The 25,661-nt window shown below is 35.4% G+C and overlaps 1 protein-coding gene across 1 annotated transcript; it reads left to right on the top strand.

Annotated features, from left to right (window-relative positions):
• Positions 1-657: 657 nt before the first annotated feature.
• Positions 658-12,754, top strand: LOC142354958 (uncharacterized; the record flags this gene model as incomplete). Its single annotated transcript, XM_075407290.1, has 4 exons — positions 658-734; positions 2,181-2,216; positions 7,617-7,832; positions 12,515-12,754. Coding segments are annotated over 4 exons (347 nt in total), but the record flags the coding sequence as incomplete, so codon positions are not given.
• Positions 12,755-25,661: the final 12,907 nt, after the last annotated feature.

Raw genomic sequence — 25,661 nt, 5'->3', positions numbered from 1 at the left:
TCTTACATCCGTTATCCATATAACTAGAATTGATATTACGAGCGCCATTGTGAATTAACTTATTTCAAGACAATCTAATTTGCAACAGCTTACAAGAGTGGAAGAGGGGAAATAGCAGAGTAACAAATTAACGCTTGCTTCACCAATTTGATACCTTTGGTTTTAATTAAATTTGTTCGATCTTCTGGGCGACAGATTCCCCTCACTGTTGGCCTAGCAGAAATTCAGAAGACGACAATCTAATTAAAAATATAGCCGAAGTCAAAGATTTCAGTTCGCCATGATTACAGTTTTCAAATATTAACCATGAGGGGCAAGCAATAACTGTTTTGTTTTAAGAAATCGGATAAGAGTTAAGTTTTTAGGTCTTTTCATTTCTGACCTGTTAAGTTTGATTACAGTTATGCAAATCAGTTTAATTTTTGAACTGGTAGACTGAAGTCTATAATTTAAGGGTTCCCTTTCGCCCATCCAAAATGTTGAAAATTTCAGACTATCATTTCATGATATCAAGTTCAGCTTTGAAGATCACATGACTTTCCATTGGACCCAATTTAAATTGTTCAAATAGATGCTGTTTTAAGTTATGCATAAATTTTTTGCCGAAGTTACAATCATTGTACATATGCACAATAATGTTATTATCTCTTGTTTCAGGAATAATCAGGGAAGTTGTTAGTCAGAGGGAGGCATCTTTCACTGCTCTCAGCAGACAACAGACTGGCATCAAACTGGTCAGTTACATTTATCACTCATTTATCCACACTTTTCTAACCTACTGCACTTTTCTGTTATTGTTGAGGTATTCTTCTGTGGAAATTTTTTCCAGCTTGCATTAAATTGACGGGCATCCCATCATACACGATGGTACCAAAAAGCTACGTACACCTAGCGAATTTTTCAAAAGCACTACAAGCATCAAATAATACAATATTTTGAATTCGAATCAATTCTCTAGTAACGGATCACCATGCCTTTTTTTCTAAAATAGATTGTTTTTACAGTAGTCACACAAGTTTCTAACGACTTCTGAGTCAAATTTCAGACAATTTTGCTTCAAAAGTCTCCAAAAGAACTGCCTGTTTTTTTATTTGCTGCTTCCAATGTGCTCTCAATTTTTCAATTAGATTCAAATCGAGACTATTTTGAGAACATTACAGAACCTGCCACTCCTTTTCTTTGAGGAATTTGATGATCATCTTTGACTTATGCACAGGATTATCATCTTGTTGATAATTAAGGTCTTCAAAGGGCAATTTTTCAAAAGTTTTCGAAATTTCCAAGTTATATAGAAATTTTCAGCTTCTTCGAGCATCTAGCAAACAATTCCCACCTATCTTATTGTATTGTACTCCAAGTAAATGCTTGTCTGAATCCGCATGTGTTGTGTTCTTGTCAAGAAATTTATTTGCATTTCTTCGAAGAACTCGCACAATTCGTTGGCTGCTGGCGCTTTGAACCTCTTACTTTTTTTGCTATTGTTTGCATGCATGTTGTGTACTAGCTTTCGATTGGGTTTTTTCTCCATGTAAATTGTCACGCCATAGCGCAAATCAAACCTTTTGAGAAAAAGTGACACTTAAATGGCGACAATTTTGCTGTACGCAGCTTTTTGGTACCATGTTGCCTTCTATGATTACAGTAACGGAGGGGGAGGGCGATGATTACACTAATTTTAAGGTTTTTGGGGAGATTTTGTGCTTGGGGGGAGAACTGAGTTTTAACGTTACGGAGCCGCAAAACTTCTACGATTTGAGTTTGCTAGCGAGCAATCATTCGAAAATTTTTGCATCCACGAAATACCGCCCTTATGGTTTTGCAATAGCGGAATTTAAATCCAACATAGGTGACTAATTATTTGTTGCTATAGGTTTAAAAGATTTCGAAGTAAGATTTCGAAGATTGGCATTCAAAAAATAAACGATTGTTCTAATCACGAGCCGGCAGCCCATACCATTGACATCATATAATGAAGGAATTCTATTCGAATATAATGGTAAAGGGCTATTTTGTATTCAATTACAATGTTGCAGCAATATTAAAAAATGCCCTGCCAACTAGCTCTGAGAAGTCTTTTTGCACCTCTTCTGTGAAGCATTAGTTGTTTTAGAACGTAAATCCCTGGCCAGCTCGAGTGAATGAATATTTCTACATCTATAAAGTAATCCTGGTTTTATTAGGTTCGACTTTCTGACATTGAGAAAGCGAGAGACCGGGTAAGAATAGTAGTAAGTGCGCAGCTTCAGAACCCTGTAGGCAATTAGTTTTCACACTAAATAAAGTTCAGGTAATTTTACCTAAAAAAACACCTTAACTTCACCTTAGCATCAGTTTACTTTAACTACGTTAAGGTAAATTTACCTTAACTTTATTTAGTGTGAACTAACTGAGATAAACGCAATCTTACCTCTTTCATAATTCCGTACTTAGACAGGTATAAATTGTTGAATATCTTGGAGATCAGAACCAGTTTTCTTGCATGTCAAACGGATTTCCCATTTTTCAACGCTCTATTTAATATTGCATGACATTGACATACCGACGTTAATACTTTTCCCGATAAACTACAAAATTTTATTTTAAAGTTCTTAAAACCACTTCCATTCCATCCAATATTAGAGTTGCAAGGGGGCTATTAATAGAAGAAAGGAAATAAGGAAACGTTATTAATTTGGTAGTGAAAGAACCATGGGATGAACTCCATAAAAGAATTAGTATCACACTAAGTCATATTTGGTTTAACTTTCTCATGTTATCATGAAAGATCACAAACAACTTAAGGTAATTATAATAAAGAATTAAAAAATCAGCAATACTCTAAAAGGTTGCTGAGAAAAACAGAAATAATGAATTATTTAAAATGATTGTCAGTAGTCAAACAGTGAATACCACACAGATGTTATGGATTATTGTCATTTTGGTTGCAAAAAAATGCAAAATAATGCAAAATTATGTTCTTGCGCTTAGAACTTTAGATTTAATATTTGTTTTGAAAATTTGGGGAAAACTGGTACAGATAAGCTCTAGTATATTAAATTTAATGTTTGATTTGTCTCTGACCAATCTCTGGAGAAACTTGTCGGTACGATAGTGGGTTTGCATAGAAACAATTTACTACATAAATCTTCTTTGTGAAATTACCAAGAATATTTATCTCGGTCTCACAGTCCCCATGATAGTGCTCCATGATTTCGCAAAGAAAGAACAATACTAAAAGTATTATTGTTCCGACCCCCACTTTAGTGGAGAGGAGGAACTATATACTCAACTGGGTTTTTTTGTTCAGTCAATTTTGGCCGATCGATATGTTCATCGTAGAGAATTGTGGGTGGTATCATTGAAAAGCCCGTCCAGCTTAGAATACGGAAATAAAAACATTTTTTCGATTTTCGTTTTTTACAGGGAGTTATCGAGGTTTAAGGTTTTGTGAACATTCGACTGTTTTTGTTCACAGTTTCTGTAACTTTTGCTAAAATTTGGCACAACATCGCTAATATAGTTCAAAATAAGTTAAAATTTTAAACGGCATAGTGTTGTTGTTACCGCTAGAGATAAAATAGCGTTGCTGATTTGTTTGATTGAAGGTTTTTTCGCTAATATTTTTGATAAAATTTTCAAAATTCAAACTTTTTTCATCAAAAATGGCACAAAATATGCTTTTTTGGTCCACTTCGTTGTAGTTTGCCAGACTTAGTGAGCCAGAAACCTTAAACCAGACTCCCTAGTCTCAAACACAGCAATAGTTGCAATTTGGCGCCGCCTGAAAGTCTTCTGGAATTAAAACTTTGCCGTTTTTTGCAGATTTGTCTCGATAATTATACAAAGTGCATCGTTCTTTTTTTTAATATTCGAAGAATTCCACGCGACAATTGGTCTAATTCGCATCACTTGGAAGACTTGGTCAGTTTTTTCGGTGCGTGACAAAATCAGGCAGAGGTTCGACAATATCATGGATTCTTAGAATCAGAGACTTTTTGGTTTATATTTTGATGCTGCCTTTTTCAAAATATTTTGCTTTTGTTTTTTCAATGTTAATTACTGACAATATTTTTTATTCACGGCTCCGTTAATGATCGCACTAATTTACGTAAATTTAAGGCCAAACGTAGATATAGTTTGTTTTCAGAGAACCAAAGGTTTTTTATGGCTGTGAGGAAGAGTTTTATTAAAATTTAACTGAATTCTTGTCTTTTGCCTTCAATTGTTATTCTTCTGGCAGTCTGAATTTAAAAATTAACCAATCAAAGATCCAAAAATTTTTCCTCAAGAGGTGCAAACGGACCTTTTCAATTGTTTCGGTTGTTACCTAACGTCTCGTATGTTGTTGAATGTATTTGTTTTAGGGAAATTTCTGTGATTTTTTGAACTTGTCAATTTTTTTTAACATTTTAGTCAACATTTTGGTTATTCTCAGTAAGTACAAGTCGATCTCTCCTCTGTATAGAACAAAAACTAATGTTGTGGCTGATTTTTTTAACAGAAGGTTTTCTTGCTTTTGGTACTACGAGTTTTCATACAAATTTTTCTGATTTTTGTGCATAATTTCCCATTTTTTCTGTTATTTTTGTTTCTTTTGTAAATTGTAACAACATTTAACAATCTAACTGAAAAAAACTTGACAAAATCTGAAACTGAACATCTTTTTGTTTTCATAACATATGGTTTGAGGGGCTGCGACACCGTTCTCTCGCAAAATTTGGTAGAATTTTTTTTTATTTTTGCCCTTATTTGTTGTTAATTTTTGTTGTCATATGCAATATATTGTGTATATAAAGGTCTCAGTGGCCAACTATAAATAAATAAATATGAACTTAATAGATGATAACGGTAAATAGTTAATGGTTGTTTTGACTTTCGAATTAAATTTCTAAAATGTGTAATACTTTTCTTCAGCTTAACCCTTTTTGTTCTGGTTCGCGTTTTTTTTTCGTGTTATACAATGTTGTATCATTTTCGTAAATAAGGCTCATTATTTAGAATTTTTTTGTTTGGTTGAATCAAACAATAATTTTTGCTTTTGTTTAAGCGTTTTCAATGATGCCTTCATGGCTTAAACAATTTGTTTCAGAAGTATTTTGTGAAAATTAGATACTTTTCAGTTTTTATGGTTCTTTTTGTTGTCATATTGTGATAGTCGTTTTACAAAAAGACGCTTTGGTGGCTAAAGGAGACGCAAATGCAGATGTTATATTCTCGCGGTGATGTCTTATAAATTTAATGGCTGCAAAACTGTGGTTTCGTAAAGTTGTTTGTGAAAATTATTAGTTCAGCTATGTTATTTTATAGTCTTATGATTTAGTCTCATTAATAGCAGTAGCAATTATTTTTCCAAGTAGTTGCAACACAAACTCTCTATTTTTTCACTCGAAAGCTTTTGTTGGCTATGAATTTTGAAAATATTTGTTTTTAATAAAAAAAAGATAGATTTTTGAGATCTGCCAATTTTATTTCTGTTAAATTGTAGCTAAGCACCTCTATATACAATTCACATCATTTATCCATTGAAATACAATTTGCTCTTCATAACGTTTTTATTTTCCTCAAATGGTGTTTCTTCTTGGAAAAAACCAGTTTTCATAAAACCAATTTTCGTGATTTTTGCATAATTGCCCCCTTTTTTGCAGGTTTTTTTCTCTTTTCACAGTATCACAATAATGGGCGTCATTTGACGTACTAATTTTGTTGCCTTTAAAAAAGGCAAACGAAGATTTTTATTGTTTTTTGTGATCAGTTTAATATTTAATTGATTGGGGGGACATCGTTTTCGTGCATAATTTTTCATGCAAAATTTTCGTTTTTGCCTGTACTTGTTGTTTTTTTGTAGTCGTATGACATATCCTGGTTAATGAAAGGCCTCAGTCGCTCTCTATTGAGGTATAAAAGACTCTCTCAATGACTTCATTTGATGCGTAAAGTTTCTAATCAGTTCGAATTTAATTCTTTTTTTTTTTAAAAAAAGCAATATTTTAATAAACTTGGCCACTTTTGCTTATTTCTAGTCAACTTGTTACCAAATCGCATTGAGGAAAAGTCCCACATTTTGTTGCAAAAAGCGCCGGTTAATCTTCCGAGTATAAATTTTTTCTGATGCCATTTTGATTTGGTTATTAGTGGTTTTCAAAAAATGGACAAGGAATTTTGGTCGTAATTAATATTTGTAACGATTTGATTTTTATTGCCGTCTTTTCTGGTACTTTTAATATGGTAGCCACAGGTCTCATAAACCCTCTAGAGTAGATTGTTTTATTTTTTTAGTAGTTTGTTGAACGATATGTTGATATGTTAGTTTTTTTATCTCTTCCTCATTTGGTAGACAATTAAGTGAAAAATCTAGATGAGCGGGGTCGGAACTTAATGTGCAAACGCACAGTACCGAGCCTGCTTGTTATTTTGCGTGTTGAATTATTAAATTGGCACCACTAATTTTAAAGTGCCCGTAAACGCTGTCGTCATCATCTTTATAACTACACGACAGATTCAGAATAAATTTGATTTTACAAACTATTGGATTCAAACTTTTTCAAAGACACATTGGGGGAGCAGATTGTGACTGCAGCCACAAAATATAAAAGCACCTTACGTGGTAAATGTCGTAAGACACAAATTTCAACAAAATATGCATTTAGTGGAAAGGATTGATCAAATTTGGTCCCACTTTCCACGTTCCATATACCATTTTTAACGACGGAATATAGCTACGCAAAACGTGGAAATATGTTTACTTATATCTTGTAAAAAAGCGAACAATTTGTAACTAAAATACACTTAACCCAATTCCACCATTTTCAGCAAAAATTAGCCTAAAACTTTATATTTTATTAATAATTAACTGAGACCAAATTCAAAGAGTTAATTGTTCTTGTGAACGGTGCTATAGATAATTGCACAAAAATTACTGTCTTGTTAATTCACCATTAGATTTGAGAGGGACGCTTCTGAAACTGGTTTATAATTAGGCTTTCTTTCTTTTCGGTAACATGAAACTGTAACCGTGGGAAAGGGTGACGTGGAAATGAGTAACTTATAGTTAGTGTGGAAACTAGTGACTTATGACCTGTAAATTAGTTGCGAAATGTTGTCCCAAGTTCTCACGCAAGCCCCAAGTAACACGCATTGTGAAAAGTGAGTATACATTTATTCAATTTCGAATGAAATTTGAACAAAATTCCCTTAGTGTAACTAGGTTATACACACACTTACAACTCTAAACTCAGAACACGGGCCGTGACCGAACGTGAAAAAATCGAGCATACATACTTGAGTTTTTTGAAAACTGGCCATGTAATGCAGCGAACGAAAAATTTTTCTGTTCGCTGCATTACATGCAGCGAACTGCATTACTGCATTACATGCAGTAATTATCAGAAAAATTCATGACCTTGCTATTATATCGCTGGCATGCCACTCAATCGTATACCCATAACCTTTTATGAAAGCAATAGATTGCAGCCTTCACTAACTGCAGCATTTTCGAACAAAGTGGCCATGGTGTGACAAAATATCAGTACGTAAATCTCCAGCTCTGCAAAGTGATGACACTGAATTGATGCCAATTCTTGTTTTTTTCCTATTTGAACGTGATAATTTCGATAATAATTTTCTGTGAACGTTTTTAGGAATCGGAAGCCAATGTCCCGGCGGCGATCCCCGAAGCACCCTCTAGTGCAGCTGGAATGTCTGCATCTGGAGGCGAAGGAGGGGAGACTGGGGCGGATGAAACCTCCACGGCTGAGGGAGAGGGCCAGGGTGGTGCCACCCAGGCAGAGGACGAGGATCCTAGCACCGAACAACCAGGGGACGACGACCCTACCACCAACGCTGATGCTGATGAGGTATATTGAATTGTGATAGCCCGGGTTGAGAAATTGCGACAAAATCGAAGCAAGAACTGTCGTTTTTGGTCGACTTTTGTCGATTTCGTCGGTTTTTTATGTAGGAAATGTCGATTATCCACGTTTTCGTCGGTATTTGATGTAAGAAGCGTCGATTAGCGTAGTTTTTGTCGGTATTGTCAGTCTCAATTTGTTTTAAATACAAAAGAAATAGAGTAAAACTAAGGGACAAGTGGTGCAGTGGAGGAGAAGGTGGCTAGTAATATAGGGGTCCAAGGTTCGAATCCTGGCAGGGACTGTCCGGTTTGTGAGATTTTTAGAATGGCAAAAACCGACGATTCTTACGTTAATATACTGACGAAAACCGATCAAAACGACGAAAAAAAACGTAAGGCTTTGATCGGTTTTGGCGAAGTAAAAGCGACGAAAACCGACGATTTCTTATGTTTAAATCCGAAGAATTTCTCAACACGGGAGGGTACGTTGAACTGCAGCTTATCAACTACTGAATCCCCTGAGGAGCTCGCAAACCCAAAAATATTTCTTTTTTATCAGTGATAACTTAATTTAGGTATAAGGATAAAAATATAAATTGTAGATTGATGATATACGATACCATACATACAACATAAAATCAATAATCTTAACTGCAGTTAAAAGGAACACTGAGATTCCGAGTGATATAGTATTAGTTCTGACTTAAACGTACATTGTTCTCAGTGAATTTAATCGCTGAAACATTGTAACACCCGACAAAATAAAAATTTTGGTCTGGCACAGGGCAGACAATATAGTTGATGCCTATTGTCGCCCGGGCCGAGGAATTTGGCCAAAACTATATAAGATCAGCGGCAACTAGCGTTGACAAGTCGGAAAATTCACCGCAATTTTCTTACAAAATTTTGCGTTGAATGCGTTGAATTTAAAGACAAAAATTCAACGCATTCAGCGCAAAATTATGTAAGAAATGGCGGTGAATTTTCCAACTTGTCAACGCTAGTTGCCGCTGATCTTACATATTTAGCGTTGAATTTAGCGTAGATCTTACATAATTAGCGTTGAATTTAGCGTAGATCTTACATATCTTTGCGTTGAATTTAGCGTTGATCTTACAAAAAATCAACGCGTAGAACTCTGGGTATGAGACTCGAACCACTGACCTCCTGTTTACTTGTCGCCTCTTCTACCTTTGCGCCACCGTACCTTGGTTTCCTTAAGAGCCGCACTCCTTATAAAGCGTAGATCTTACATATTTTGCGTTGAATTTAGCGTAGATCTTACATATTTTGCGTTGATTTTAGCGTAGACCTTACATATTTTGCATTGAATTTAGCGTAGAACTTGCATATATTTCGTTGATTTTAGCCTAGATCTTACATATTTTTCGTTGAATTTAGCCGAGATCTTACATATTTTCAACGTATTCAACGCATTTATCATGTGAGAAGTACTGGGAAAAATTTATTTTTTTTTAAGTTTTGAAAAAAATTTGAATTCCCAAAATGGTCTGAAATGGTTTTTGCACCGTAGGAGAGCAAATGGTTATTTTTTGCTGACTTCATTTTTCTCAATTGTGCAGTATAGGGGTCGAAACAGTAAAAAATTAATTTTTCGAAAAAAAACTTGAAAAATTTGAAATCTTCAAACGGTCTGAATTGGATTTTGCACTATAAAAGAGCACTAAAAAAGAGTTTTTCTGACTTCTTGTTACTCACCTTTGGAGTATCGGGTTCGAAAAAGTGAAAAAATTAATTTTTCGAAAAAAAACTTGAAAAAGTTTTGAAATCGTAAAATGGTCTGAAACGGGTTTTGCACTATAAAAGAGCACTAAAAAGGGATTTTTCTCACCTGTGCAGTATAGGGTCGAAACAGTTAAAAAATTAACTTTTTGAAAAATTAACTTTTTGGAATTCTCAATTGGATTTTGCACTATAAAAGAGTACTAAAAAATGATTTTTCTCTGATATCACGTTTCTCACGTTTGCAGCATAGGGGTCGAAACAGTGAAAATGATTTTTCGAAAAAAAAACCTGGAAAAGTTCTGAAGCCGTAAAATGGTCTCAAATGGATTTTGAACAATAAAAGAGCACTAAAAAGTGGTTTTTTTGCTGACTTCGCTTTTCTCAACTGTGAAGTATCGGGGTCGAAACAGTGAAAAAATGGACTTTTTGAGAAAAAAAAATTGAAAAACTTTTGAAATCATAAAGTGGTCTTTAATGGAATTCTGAAAAAAAATTCAACCTTAAATTTGTAAGATCTAAGCCAAAATTCTACGCAAAATATGTAAGATTGGTGTTGAAAGCGTTGAATTTATGGGAGATCTACGCTAAATACAACGCTAAAAATGTAAGATCTACGCTAAAATTCAACGCTAAATATGTAAGATCTACGCCAAAATTCAACGCAAAATTATGTAAGATTGGCGTTGAATGCGTTGAATTCATGTAACATCTACGCTAAATTCAACGCTAAATATGTAAGATCTACGCTAAAATTCAACGCTAAATATGTAAGATCTACGCTAAAATTCAACACTAAATATGTAAGATCTACGCCAAAATTCAACGCAAAATTATGTAAGATTGGCGTTGAATGTGCTGAATTTATGTAAGATCTACGCTAAATTCAACGCTAAATATGTAAGATCTACGCTAAAATTCAACGCTAAATATGTAAGATCTACGCCAAAATTCAACGCAAAATTATGTAAGATTGGCGTTGAATGCGCTGAATTTATGTAAGATCTACGCTAAATTCAACGCTAAATATGTAAGATCTACGCTAAAATTCAACGCTAAATATGTAGGATCTACGCCAAAATTCAACGCAAAATTATGTAAGATTGGCGTTGAATGCGTTGAATTTATGTAAGATCTACGCTAAATTCAACGCTAAATATGTAAGATCTACGCTAAAATTCAACGCTAAATATGTAAGATCTACGCCAAAATTCAACGCAAAATTATGTAAGATAGGCGTTGAATGCGTTGAATTTATGTAAGATCCACGCTCAAGCGTAGATCTTACATAAATTCAACGCATTCAACGCCAATCTTACATATTTTTGCGTTTTTTAGCGTTGACACCTCGGCCCGGGCGAAACAGAACAATGACTGACAAAATACCTTATCTCCTGATTCAAATCCTGTCTGAAGTTTCTCTGGGCAGATTAGAGATCATGAACAGTAAAAGTCAGAGAAAGCTTCTAGACATAACAATGAAATTGAAATTTTCGAAAAGCAAATTTTCCTACCTCACAAGATAAAATGATTTCCGCAAAATAAGCAAAATCAAGGAAAACACCCTACGTTGAAGCCTACTATGTTTCCCGCAAACACCATTGGCATTCCGACACTCCATTGGCAGCCAGGAAGCCAGATCCCCACTCTCCTCTGATCAGATAGAGGGCATTAGGGACAAAATGATACTCCCATGAATCATTCTGAATATAATTCTGTCAATAGCACATCATGAAATGAACAAAAAATTGGTCAGAAAGAAATCCAGAATGTAATTTCAATAATTCAGTACTGATTTTCTATGGCACAAAGGCACGGGTAAACCTAGCTTTTTTCTCAACCAAACAAAATTTGATCCAAAATTTAAATAATCAGCATGGTTTTGTTTACATTTGAAAACTTTTTTCCAAAGCAGAGAGCTGGTAGTACGGGTTTCAAATCCTAATCAGTGCTTCTTTTTTTAAATGAGACGCCTTGGGTTAACAGAATAGTGCCGATTACGTCTTAATTCAAGTCTTTAGACTTTTGAAGAATTGTCAAAATCATTATTAAGACTTCTTAGGTATAAGCCAAAAGTTTTTAAAGGCATAGTTAAAGGGAAAACGTTGAATGAAAACATTACGCATAACAGATTATAGAGCAACTACCAGCACGTTATGTTGATTTTATGTCAACACCATTATAGTGACAGTAAAGTTTGCGACCTTTGTGGGTTGCGACCCCACAATCTCTTAATTGATTGCAATCCTGTGCTCTCCACTGAGCCAACTGGTCCACATTGCGAGAGTCTTGCTATGATCTCTTATATTGAGCTATCATTTCAAGCTTCATCTTATGATCACAACTTAATTTACAAGAGTGTATACTCTAACAACAGATTTACATAAAAATTAGTTTTTTAAAAATCAAACTGACGTACCTATCCTGAAAACTAAATCAAGTGTAATGTAAAATTGCAATGACACTCTAAAAGGTGCTCATGTTTTAAACGAAATTTTTAATATATAAAAGGTTACACGAAATAAAGGTTCAGTTTCATGGGAAATGGTGTAGCTGTACATTTTTTGTCGGTTCACAAAAAATCAGCACTTTGTTCTCGTTCCTTTTTGTTTACACAAAATTATTTTGTCTGTTTACGTTGCACTGACTCACCATCTGCTCTCTTTTACACGGAAAAATGCGTAATATTACATAAATAAATGTAAGAGTGCACATTTACTTAAAACCAACAGTTTTATTGTCTGTTTTAAGTAATCTTTTTGTCACCCTTGAGGTCCATGTCTCCATGTATGTGTTGTCAGTACTGACCCAAGACTAGCATTTTCAGTGAATCGGCACTGCTTAAGACTGACATTGAGTCCAAGCAAGTTGTCTAAAAATACTATACATTCATGCTTGTCAAACAATTCGTCTACAATGACAACTTAAATTGATGTGTTTCAGGGCAAAGATGACGAATGATCATCATAGGTCACTCTTCAATTGTAGCCAAAGAGCAGTTCTCAACATCATCATCACAGTAGACGGGGAAACATCAAAAACAAGAACAACAACAACAACAACAAGAACAATGACAACTCGATTCTTTTACGGCGACTGTAAACCAACTTTTTTCAAGATCTTACATTTAATGCAAATTGTTTGTTGCACAACAATTTTTGAAAAGATATTTTAGAAAAATTACATTTTATCCTAGCATCATGCCTTTTCATGCAAAATGGACGCAGCTAAATTTATTTCGATAAAAGTAACTCGTCCCCCATTGTCGGCGTTCTTTGCAGATGATGTCTCGGTTTTGGTTACAACTTTCAATAATTTTCAGATTAAACATATGCCATACTTGCGAAAGCTAAATAATATTCAAAATACATTTTAATTCGTCAACCAGATGTTGAACAAGAGAACTCTGATATGCTGTAAGCTGCAGTGTACAGTTTTGCTGTAAGTTATTGTAAATGATTATATTGATATTCAAGCGTGAATCCATTAAGAAAAAAGAATGACTGAGTAGTCTTCGGTGGAAAAGTGGGACAAATTTGGGAAGAGAAAAATTATGAAATAATATGGAAAGTTGTTCCAATTATTGTTAGCTCCGTTATTTAGAGATCCCACTTTTTTCCAGTACAAAAAATAGAGTTTTTGCTATATTTAAAAAAGCAAAAATTTGCTTGAGTTGTGCCATATTTTTCTATCTTAATTATTTGCTGCCCGTACTGAGCCTCCAGAGACCATCAGGCCTGATTCAGAAAAAAATCAGGCAAGGTCCCAGGCCTGATTCAGAGTCTGAACATGTCAAATACAAGGCTGCTAAGAGAACACTCCAGAGTCGATCTCTGAGGTTTCTATTGACAGAGAAACCCAAGACTTGGGTTCTGCGCTGCCCAGAAAAACCCAAGTCTTGGCCTCTCTCTGCCCAGAGATGTCTCAAGTCTTGGCTCCGCTACCCAAGTCTTGGCTCCGCTACCCAAGTCTTGGCATCTCTCTGCCAAGACTTGGCCTCTGGAAAATCTCTTAATCAGGCCTGATGGGCTCTGGGGGTTCGGTACGGGTGACTGTTGATGATTGTATGATTAAAATGAACACTTTTGAACATATTTGGATCACATACTTAAACTAATAAGTTTCAGCACATGCCTTGTCCTTAATTTCACTGAAAAGAATTCAAATTTTCTCATTCCAGAATGTTGTGTTGTAATTAAAAAAAGCGAGTGGCGAGTGTTTGATTAAAAAGTTTTCCAACCGTTTCTCTTTGTTTCGGTTCCCCGCTAAAACTACGTACCAAAATTGACTTTCTTTCTTTCAAAAAATGAAAAGCTACCTCAAATTTTATCAAATCTTGATTATAAAAGTGTAGACAAACTGTATTCTGAGTTTTGCCATCTATTCTTCTTGAAATTTAATACCGAAAGAAATTATTTCTCAGAAGTAAAAGACCTCTTTTGCTCTTGACAACTACACCGGAGAGTTATTAACCACTTCAACTTCCCAGAACATCTAACCAAAAAGCAATCTGTCTGTATAGCAAGTGCAATGTGGGGGGTGTGGGGAGGGGTTTTTCGACTACATGGCTATCATTGTTATATCAGAAGAAAGAAGAGGGCTTTTTAAGAGGGCTGATTGTAGACAATTCCTGCTGGCAATTTGAAGAATAGGCGTCTGAACAGGAATTGGGTTTGGGTCTGAGGCAAGTGGTCTTCTAGGTTGGAACTGATGTTGATATTGGGGCAGGATAACTTTTTGTGCAAGAAACTGCGCTCCCTGGAGGTTATGCTTGGGAACCGTTCAAGAATTTTGGAGAGGAGTCTCTAGCGACCAATAGACAGTTCCTGAAGAGCACGATGCGGCGTGTTTCAGAAGATACTCTGCGGTTAGCATGCAAAATTTTATAACTAGAGTCTCGAGTTACAAGTGGATGCTGTCTGTTCTCAATGACCTTGTGAACTCAAGAAAAGCATAAACTTTGCCGATTATTTCTTTACCGCCAAAAACCTGCGAGTTACTCTTTCCCGAAAACATCTGACATGAAGTCGCAACCAAATAAGAGCAACCAAAAGTCTAGAATAGATGTTTCATTACATAAATTGGAGAGCTACCTCCGTGATTAAGAAAACATCGTCTACCTTCTGAAACGGATTTTTTTTTAAAAGCGGGTGACATCACCCCCCCAAGTCAAGTAACAGTGCTGAACCTACAAGCAGAACAAGCTCGCATTAGCAGCTCTGAAGACACCAACCAAGAGTCTGAGAAACCTATCCAGCCAGCAAGAAGGGCAGCAAAAAATCACAAAAAGTTCACGAAGAAGAGATTAGATTCGTCTTCAAAACAGCAAGAAACGCCCCCAAGACGATATTTTTTAGCTGGTTGCAGACGTCACCAGAGGAAGAAATTTTTCAAGGGTTACAGATATCACCCGAGGAAGAAGGCCTGAGTTTTTTGGTTCCCGACGTCACCAAGAGATGGTCAACCGAGGTTCCAGACGTCACCTCAGAAGTCACTTCCCCGGTTAGACGTATCCAAAAAAAACTTGATTTTTTTTGCGACAAAAAATCTCAAAACAAAAAAAATTGTCCCCCAACGAGCTTTTGTGGATGGTTTATGAAGGAAATAGCCGTGAGAAATTACATGTCAGCATTTAGCAACAAAAACACACAGATTGTACGAAAAAACGATATAGCGTTTTTTGCATCAGAGAAATTTAAAAAACATTTTTCTGATTTTGTCGCAAATAATCTACATAAAAGTAAAAATGATTGTTGAATAGAACACTTCAGTTGGACCTTAAATTGAGTTTTTTAAAGTTGAATTCCTTATGTAAAATTTTTGCTCAAAAAACGAAAAAGTCGCAAAAGCGTTTTTGGAGCGTCAAAAATCAAAAAACGTTATTCCAACCTTTTAATGAAAACTTTCAAATAAATTCAAAAACAACTCATTGATTGGCCCCTTGAGTTTGTTAGGAAACAAGCTTCACAGTCAGTTTATCGACTTTGTATTTTACAAAAGAGACAACTTAATCTTGACATGAATTGCAACTTTGACTTTAATAATTCAAAAAACGTTTTCTTGACGTTATGATATAAACAAATAGTAGATCCAAGAAAACCTATTGATTGGGCCCCCTTAGTTTGCTATATTACAAGTTTTAAAGTCAGTTTATGGATTTTGCAATTTAGCAAAGAGGCAACTACAATTTGGCAAAAATGCATCTTTGACTTTAAAAATTCAAAAAACGTTTTCTTGACGTTAAGATATAAACAAATAGAAGATCCAAGAAAACCATTTGTTTGGACCCCCAGTTTGCTATAAGTTCTAAAGTCAGTTTATGGATTTTGCATTTTACAAAAGAGGCATCTTAAATTTGGCAAAAATTGCATTTTGACTTTAAGAATTCAAAAAAAAAAAACGTTTTTTTGACGTTATGATGTAAACAATTAGTAGATCCAAGAAAACCTATTGATTGGGCCCCCTCAGTTAGCTATAATACAAGTTTTAAATTTAGTTTATGGATTTTGCTTTTTAGCGAAGAGGCAACCAGAATTTGGCAAAATTGCATCTTTGACTTTGAAAATTCAAAAAAATGTTCTTGACGTTTTGATAATAACAATTAGTAGATCCAAGAAAACCTATTCATTGAGCTTCCTCAGTTTGTACAAAAAACAAGCTGCAAAAGTAGTTTACGGATTTAACAATTTAGTAAAAAAGCAGCTTGAATTTAGCAAAAATGCATCTTTGACTTAAAAAATTCAAAAAACGTTTTCTTGACGTTTGGATATAAATAATTAGTAGACCCAAGATAATCTAGTCATTGAGACCCCTCTGTTTTCTATAAAACGCGATTCAAAGTTATTTTTATCGATTTTGCAATTTTATAAAGAAGCAACCTAAAACTGTCCAAATTGCTTCTTTGACTCAAAATTTAAAAAACGTTTTCGCTACGTTTTGGTTAAAACATTTATTAGATCCAAGAAAACCTATTGATCGCAGTCCTTTATTTTTTTCAAAACAAGCCGATAAACAATTTTTATCCATTTTGCAAAACTGCAAAGAAGCAACAGAAAAGTGGCAAAATTGCTTCTCTGACTTATAAGAAACCAAAACACGTTTTTTTTTCTGACGTTTATTCAAAATACCAATCAAGTTTTTTTAAAACAAAACCTATTGAACCACCCTCCTCACTTCATTTTAAAACGAGATGAGAAATTTTTGTTTTAAGCCATTTTGCAAAACCGTGAAGAACGGAGAGAAAAGTTCCAAGAAGTCTTCTTAAGAAAATCTCCATAGGAATTTGTGTTTTTTTTATTTTAATTGCAAATTACTAGCCGTGAGCTTAGTTAATGGGGTAGTATGTATTCATAAGAAAAACAGACAATCAAATTTTGTGTTTTCAATTTGTGCATACTACTAGCCGCGCGCCTAGTAAAAAGGGTAGTATGCACTGAAAACAACTTCTCAAGAAAAACGAAAAAAGAGGAAAACTAAGAACTCTCTTTTCTCTAGCTCAAAAGCAAGAAAATCAAAAAAGGAAGTATTTCCCGTCTGAAATTAGCTCAAGCAAACAATTATTTTGAGTTGGATGTGTCAAACGTCCCTTCTTTTTTGTCCGCGGTCTCAGAAGTTGCCGAAAGAAGTCCCTTCGCCCCTTTTGGTCTCAGTAGTCACCAGTTATAAGAGGAGAGCATTTTTGGTGTCAGTAGTTACCATAGTAGATGAACTTCAGAACTTAATGTCAGCAATTACAAGAGCGGAGGGAAATTTCAAAGTAAAGATTTCGAAAATTTTGAAAAGAAAGCCAGAAACAAGCAGTTCAAATTAAAGGGAAAGAAATTCAACTTCAGCACAGATCGATTTGTCTTTTCTGCTTGCCTGTAGCTCACGTTGCCTAATCCCACCGCATTTATATAAAAAAAGGTTTTTCATCACAAGATCTAAGCAGTAGCAATCTCTAAGCATTTATTTAGTCCTTGTTCCAAAAAAGGCGTTTGTCTTTGTGAAAGTTTGTAACAAAAACCATTCAAAAGCCATATACTTATTCTACTTAAGAGAACATTTTGGTTCCCCCAAGTTTTAGAAATTATTTGGTTGCGTTTATTGTAAAAACGAAACAAGCGCACACAACCGGTTTTTTAGAAATAAAATTAGCTAGATTTAGCACAACAAAAAAACACTAGGATTCTATTTTTCAGAAAAGTTGCGTCGTAATTTTCAACAACAAAAAACCTGGGGTTGATTAGCCTCACAGTGCCATAAGCATTGTTTTTCAGCTTTAAAATTTGCGTCGCTCCGGTTTCGAAGCCGTTTTTTACCTGTTAGTACGAAAAAGACCAACAACAGCAAGATGACAAAGAAGAACAGTCAAAAATGTCAGTAAGCGTTAAACAAATTCAGAATGGCAGAGCTCAGTTTGAAAAGCAAGCTGGACCTCTTACAATCTGCAATTGATCAGTTACATGTCAGTGAAACAACTCATACGACTGCCAGTTGTCCATCCTCACGGAGATGCTTACCATCTATGAACGAGATTCCAGAAGCAAGCTATCCAGAAGGTTGATCATTCGCCAACAAAGCACCACCTCTCCCACCGAGACCGAAGAAACCATCCCTGTTTTTGTCTGAATACCACAGAACCGAACCAAGGTTGTCGAAGTTTATAAACGGCAACAGCGAGAATCCCCTTACCATTGGAATGACTTCAACACGTTTAATCAGACCAATTAAAATTGATAACACAGCGGTCTTTTAAACAGAAGCAAAATACTCGGATAAAAAAATTGCAAAACCTGAGACGACCGTCGCAAAAACTCCCGATCGTTTTACACTCAGTGATGCAACTATCTCTGCTGTTGATCATTTTACAGTAAACCACCAGCAAACTAAAACAATGATTCAATCCAGCCGCTTAATTTTGCTAGCACGCAAAACAAATTTCAAAACCATTTCCTTCAGGGAAACCCTAATAATCATTTTCAGTCGAAAAACATTATTTCTGAATTTTCTCAAGATATCGCCGAGGAACTGTTTCAGATGCAATCTTTTCAACCAATGAGCATGAGTTATTCCAAATACCAAGGAACACATAAGCCCCACTTGATGAATACCAAGGAACACATAAGCCCCACTTCTGCCAGTTCTGTCAAATATTATAGTCAACAAAACCCACGGAACCCAGATTTTGATCTCTCTGACAAAACAACCATTCGAACTGAGTAACACAATCACAACTTTTAATCAGTTTTCGAAAGTTCCTGCCAAAACCCAAGCAATTTTCAAACGTCTAACATACCTTCTTAACAAATGCATAATGGACAGGAATTCAAAAACACAGAGGATCAAATTTTACCTGGAAGCTTTACTCAATTCCAGCTACAGTCACAAGTCAAAACCGTTGGCATTGAGCCGCTCAACTCATTGGGTTTTCAACAAACCACCTGTTGAAAACCATTATCTGAAAAAGTTCTCATTACTCCGTCAATGGCAACGTTTCCCGGAAAAAGCACTGCCTTCAGCAGAGCAAAAACCCGAGCAACAATTTCCACATTCACGCCAAATTTCCGGGGTATTACATCCAATATCAAATGAAAGTTTCAAAAACCCTTCATTTGAAATCAATTCTTTACCGTGGACCTCAAACACAGTTCCTTTTTGGCAGAATCCAACAAGAAAAAATAATCAAGTTACCACCTCTTACGATTCAAAAAATTTTAATGGCAACCCATTGGAGTATCACGAATGGATAAATAACTTTTTTTGCCTCGTACATAATAACTCCAGTATTACTGACACACATCGTATCAAATACTTGGAAAATGCAGTTTTTGGCGAAGCAAAAGATGTTATTCAAGCGTATTCATTCATGCTTATTACAGCACAGCTTTAAACGAACTCGTGTCATATTTTGGTGTTCCTACAAAAATGGAACGCCTTCATAAATCAATTGGAAAATTGGAAATCAACTAATGACTATAACAAGCAAAACTTTGTAGCCTTTGCTTCGTTCTTGAAACGTTTAGTGCAAGCTTTCCAATACCTCGGATAAGCAGCGGACCTACAGAGATCAACACTTATGAAGAAAGCTAAAGAAAAATTCCCGCAAAGAATCCTCCTCAAATGGACAGAGCAAACCGTTACATCAATCGAAACACCAAATACTTTTGTTGAATTTCAGAAATCGCCAGAAGTTCAAACACATGTGTAAGATAAGATAATCCGCGAAAATTTCCAGCAAAATAACCTTCGTAGAAACAACTCTAATAGCTCTGGAAAATTGAACAACGCGAGAGTCGCGCAAGAAATTTTAATTAACCAGAGTTCAGGCTTTCCAGCACAGCCGACTAACCGAAATCAGTTAACAACAATAAGCAGTAGCGGTACTGTGAAATCACCTAGCTCTCCACCATTTCCACCTAAAGAACGCAAATCAAACAAAGCCTTCTTGCGAAAAACGTCGTGGAAACCATACACTAGCAACCTGCCTAGATTACCAAAAATGGAGCCCAAGCCAGTGAACTGACATTGTAAGCAAGAAAAATCTTTGCTCGAACTGCTTGAGCAATAAATACAAGAAGCAAAACTGCCCATCAACAAAACGCTGCCAAACATGCAGCGGATACCACCACACAACACTGCATGAGCATGGTAAAATTATCAAGCGCCCGCCAGCTGCTTTTGCCACCAGCAATCCCACAAGTACAAATATTACCAACCCAAAAAATCAGCCAGTCAAACCGCAATGTGAACCAGGAAGTAACAGCAACGCAAGCGTCTCATCCAAATCACAAAAAGCCGCTGCGGACAGTCTTTTGCAAACAAAAATTAGAATCAAATTCAGCGCGCTAATTTGAACAATTCCAACCTAAATTTTAGCGTGAATCATCTACAGTCTACACCAAAAGAATGGTTCGAACAACTTCAACTTATCCCAGTACCTTTTGTAAACTGCAAGAAAGCTTTCAATACGTATGCTCTGATCAATCCAGGAAGCCATTTTACTTTCATAATTGTCAAAAATACAGATTTCCTACTCTTCCATGCGAAGATCAAGAGGCCATTCCGCTTCAAGAAGCCACTATACTAACACAGAGCATGATATGCCAATTTCAAAAATTTCCGAAAAAGTGACAGCTGCACGAAAATTTGGATCATAAGTTTCACATTACAACAACTTATAGCACTCCTTGTTTAAATATAGCACCAGCTAATACATTTGAACTAAACCAGCTTTGCAATGCATTCAAAAAATTGCATCAGATTCACTTCCCAGAAATAGATGAAGGAAAATTAGGTGCCCTTTCGGGAATAAACACTTTTGCTTTCACACATCCAGTTGAAGTCATCCCGGCAACTAAAAACCAGCCATTCGGCGTAAAGACGAAGCATGGATAGGACCCCCAGTTGGAGAGTATGGAAGAGTACAAAAGCAACCCAAACAACAATCTGACCTGCAGAAACAGTAGGTGTACCACGTATCACGACAAAGCTCAGACAATCAACCCCTTGTTGAGTTGCTTCAGCAATTCTGGAAAATCGAAGCCGCAGAAACTCAATCCTAGAGTTAATCTACGAATCCTGATGATAAGGAAGCCTGTGAAATATTGAACAAGACAATCAGCTACAATGGTGAGAGGTACGAAATTGGACTACCTTGGAAAAAACCATTGAGAATTGAAAATATTTATTTTGCACTTCTCAGCCAGCTGAAGAGATGGTTAAGCAAAACAGTTCATCAGATTAATTTTTGGAGCAACCTGCTCCCCATTTTGTGCAATTTTCGTACTGAATCGTTCCGCAGAAGATAATGCAATTGAATTTCCAAAATCAGTTAATGCAAAAAAAACCATTTTTTTATGGACGACTATATCCATTCTTTGCTGTCTATAGAAGAAACAAGTGAAACAATTAACAAAACTAAAAATAGCCTTCATAAAGGTGACTTTCGCTTTACAAAATTTGTGTCTAACGAACATGAAGCCCTAAGGTTCATTGAGCAAGAAGATCAAGATGACCTGAAAGAGATCAAAAGAGATCCTCGGTCACAAATGAAATACCAGAACTGACTGTTTTCTAATAAAGACATTAGAAAAATTCCCCAAAATGCAAGCCAGTGTACACAAAGGAAAATGTTCAGCTTAGTATCAACAATTTTTGTTCCCCTAGCATTTTTGTCCCCGCTGACAATTAGAATAAAAAAGCTTTTACAACAAGTCTGCGTACTTATCCATAGAGGATTGCTGTGCTATCACAGTTTTATCACGTACCAGGGTCGAGGTTTGGTCAAAATAGTGTATGATTAGCGGTTAAAAGCGGTGAAAAAAATTTTCAACGCAAGGTGCCCATATCTTTTACTGGAAAGATTTTTCCTGTGAACTTGAGATAGGCATTGAATTTGGCGTTAAATATTTGAAAGAGTTGCGATTTTATCGTTGAAATTTTTTTCACCGCATCCTAATAGCGTTGAAAAATTTTCATTTACCGCTTAAGCGCTGAAAGAAAACTTTTCGCTGCTACCAACAGAATGCCATGAAAACAAATTGTTCAGCCCTACCAGCAGATTGCGGTGAAAAAAAATTCACTGCTTAAAGTTTTTTTCACCGCCTTCATCGCATTGATCATCGCATTCTCGCCACATCTAGCACTTTTTATTCAAATTTATTTTGATTTTTTTAGCAATTTTTAGCGGTCACACCTCGACCCGGGTTTATCCAAAAGCTAAACAAAGAGTTTCAATAAACCAAAACAATCTTTCAAAATTTGTTCGAGAAATTTTGCAGTGAAGTGGACACTATCATAACTGTTTGAATTTCATAGACACCAATACCAATCTTTTTGTATTTAACCACAAATAACCAAAAAAACAAAAGAGTGAACACTCTGAAGATCTCCGATGAATTATGTGTTTGTTTGCAACAATCTTATGGACTGGGGCGCTGACTAGGATGAAGTCCACGACCCAAGACAGGCATTGGACAGACCGACTTGGGTCGCGGACAGGTGGGTCCGGTGCGACCCAACCCATTGGTCTTCGAAAAATTTGGGTCGCGCCTTCCGCCTGGCGAATGGCAAATTTGGTCTGTTCGGTCTGGTCAATACCCATAATACGGTCTGTTCGGTCTGGGCAATACTCATATTTCGGTCTGGTCGGTCTGGGCAATACCCATATTTCGGTCTTTTCGGTCTGGCCAATACCCCTTTTTCGGTCTGTTCGGTCTGGCCAATGCCCATATTTGGTCTGTTAGGTCTGGCCAATACCATTTTTTGGTCTGTACGTTCTGGTGAATACCCATGTTTCGGTCTGTTCGGTCTGGCGATTACACATGCAAGAATCTTACAAATCAAAGTTTCGCTGATCTAGCAACACATATTTCAGAAAGCAAAAACTTTTAAAAACATATTTCAGAAAGCAAAAACTTTTAAAAAGACTGATAATTTAGTATAGTACTTTATTATTACGTTTGAAATACAGCTACAACGACGATGCCATAAATGTTTTCATTGTTCATTACCAAATAAACTAGCTGATATCAACTCAACCAGTCTCAACAGGGCAAAACACTTTAATTGGTAAGTTTAAAGCTTTGATTTACATCGCAATCGCCACCTGCAATGGATTAGGTTATGTGAATTAAAAGAGGCAAATTGTTGCAGCTTAACCAAAGTGAAAAAATTAATTGAAACTGGCAACTGGCAACTGGCAACGGAGTTTTTTTTCTATGAACTATTTGAACTCATATTTTCTTTAAAAGGACAAGAGAGAAGATCTGTAATATGCGTTTGCACATAAAGTTCTGACCCCGCTCATCCTCATTTTTGACATAATTGTGTACCAAGTGAGGTAGAACAAATAGAAAACCCACAAAAACTCAAGTAATTTTCAAAAAATGGGTGCATGAACAAAAATATCGCCTCTAACGCAAATAATTCCGTGGAGTAAAGAATTCCGGATTAGATTGATAAGATCTGCCATTATCAGCGGTTACAGAAAGAACAACAAATAAAGACAGCAAACAAACTTTCAAATGAAATTTGTGAGAAAACGCTGTGGAAGCCGTAAAGTCATATTCTGCCCCTCAAAAAAAGATCGGTTGCGTCTTCTACAATTTCCAATAATGTGGAATGTGGTATGTTACCACTCATTAATGATACTAGTTAAAAAAGACCAAAAAAGGGGAAAAAGTGTGATATTAAGAAAATTTTCGAGTAAATCTAAAACATTCATTTTGAAAGTCATGAAAGCCATTAGCTACAAAATGAAACAATTAATTAAGTTCATTTATTTGTCTAAAAAAGCCCATGAGACCTGTAATTATTCAGAATATGTCTTACATTTACAAAAAGAACGTCAAATATGGACAGAAATCAAAAATAAATTACTTTTATTTTGCGAAAAATCCGTGTCGAAAGCAGTAAGCTATAACGAACTCAGCAAAAACTTGCGCCTTAAATTTTCTAAACATCTTAAATCTTCATGATGCCAATAATGTTATATGTGATCTGTAATTAACGAGACCAGGTAACAGAAACACAGAAAAAAATACAAAATGCGATGATTTTTCCATAAAAAGCCAGGGAAACCTGTCATTCTCCAGGAAACTTTATAGGCTCAAAAGACAAAGTGAGAACGAATGTTATAGACAGAAGTAAAAATAACAATTAAGTTCTTCGAGAACGTGGTGTCAAAGCCATTGAAACCATAATCTGTACCTTTTAAGATTTTGCTTTGTTCATTTCCGTTTTAGTTGGACTGCCAGTGAGGTGTTACCTAGCTGGCAATATTGTGGCAGCGTGAAAAACGCTAGAACGTCGTGAAAATGGGCAAATTCCTGAAAGTCAAAAAATTTTTGTGAAATCTGGTAGTATCAAATCCAGAGAAGCAAAACTTAACAAAAATTATCGCAATAAAGATTAAATTTGAATTCGATAGTAAGCATGAGTATTTTTTTTTGCTGACACTGAGCTGAAATTGAACCAAGTTTTGAGAAAAATAGTGGCGAATTTTTCACAAATACCTTTATTTAAAAAGCGAATAATTTCAAAAGTCAAAACGGCCACAAGCATTTGGCGTAAAAACTGGAAACAATAATTCAGAACTGATTAGGAAGCCAATTAGACCGATCACAAGTAAGATTTGATTTCAGGTATTCTGTTCTTTAATTATTATAACATAATAAATTTTTTCAAAAAAGGCCGATTGATTTCAATCCATTTTTTTTCGATTGTAACAGTCTAAGATCGGACAAAAACTAGCCTTGTTATATCGGTTCGTCGCTTATGCTGCATTTTTGTTAATCACAGAGAAACTTTAGCGAAAACTGGCAAAACCTAATTTCCAGAGCACTCTCAATGAAAATGGATGCACGATTAGCCCTCTTTCAAGTTTACAAAGATTTTGTTAATGGTTTTTGTGTGTGCACTTCCAGCAAATTTAATCAAAAGGGACCAAAGAAGCTGATTTTGTGGAAATATTGCTGTAAAAGGCTGAATTTTAAAATATTTAGCATAAATTTCAGCTAAAAAAGTTAAATCAAAAGAGCCAACAATATCTTTTTGTTTTTGAAATTCAGTTCAAAAACAATATAGTTTACAATTTTGACAAATTTAGTCAAAATTGATTAATTTTTAGGCAAAAATTTCTTGAAAATGTGAACAAAAGTAACTCAAACCAGTCTCAGTATTCACAAAAATTTAAACCTCAATAACTCGCTCTAGAAAGCGAAGTTCAAAAAAATCTCTTTAATTCCATATTCTTTGTTGGAACCATAATCTGTACCTTTTAAGATTTTGCTTTGTTCATTTCCGTTTTAGTTGGATTGCCAGTGAGGTGTTATCTAAACTGGCAATATTGTGACAGTGTGATAAACGCTAGAATGTCGTGAAAATGGGTAAACTCCTAAAAGTCAAAACGTTTTTGTGAAATCTGGTGGTACCAAACCCAGAGAAGCAAAACTTAACAAGAAAAGCTGCAAAAAAATTAAACTTGAATTCAATAGAAGCATGAGTATTTTTTCTTTGCTGACACTGAGCTAAAAGTGGACCAAATTTTGAGAAAAATAGTTGCAAATTTCAAAAATACATTTTTTCGGAAATCAAATAGTTTTAAAAG

The sequence above is a fragment of the Convolutriloba macropyga genome, unplaced genomic scaffold (genome assembly GCF_964194025.1).
Source record: "Convolutriloba macropyga unplaced genomic scaffold, txConMacr16.3 SCAFFOLD_1233, whole genome shotgun sequence".
Taxonomy (NCBI): domain Eukaryota; kingdom Metazoa; phylum Xenacoelomorpha; order Acoela; family Convolutidae; genus Convolutriloba; species Convolutriloba macropyga.
This window is presented reverse-complemented; position numbering and strand designations above follow the sequence as displayed.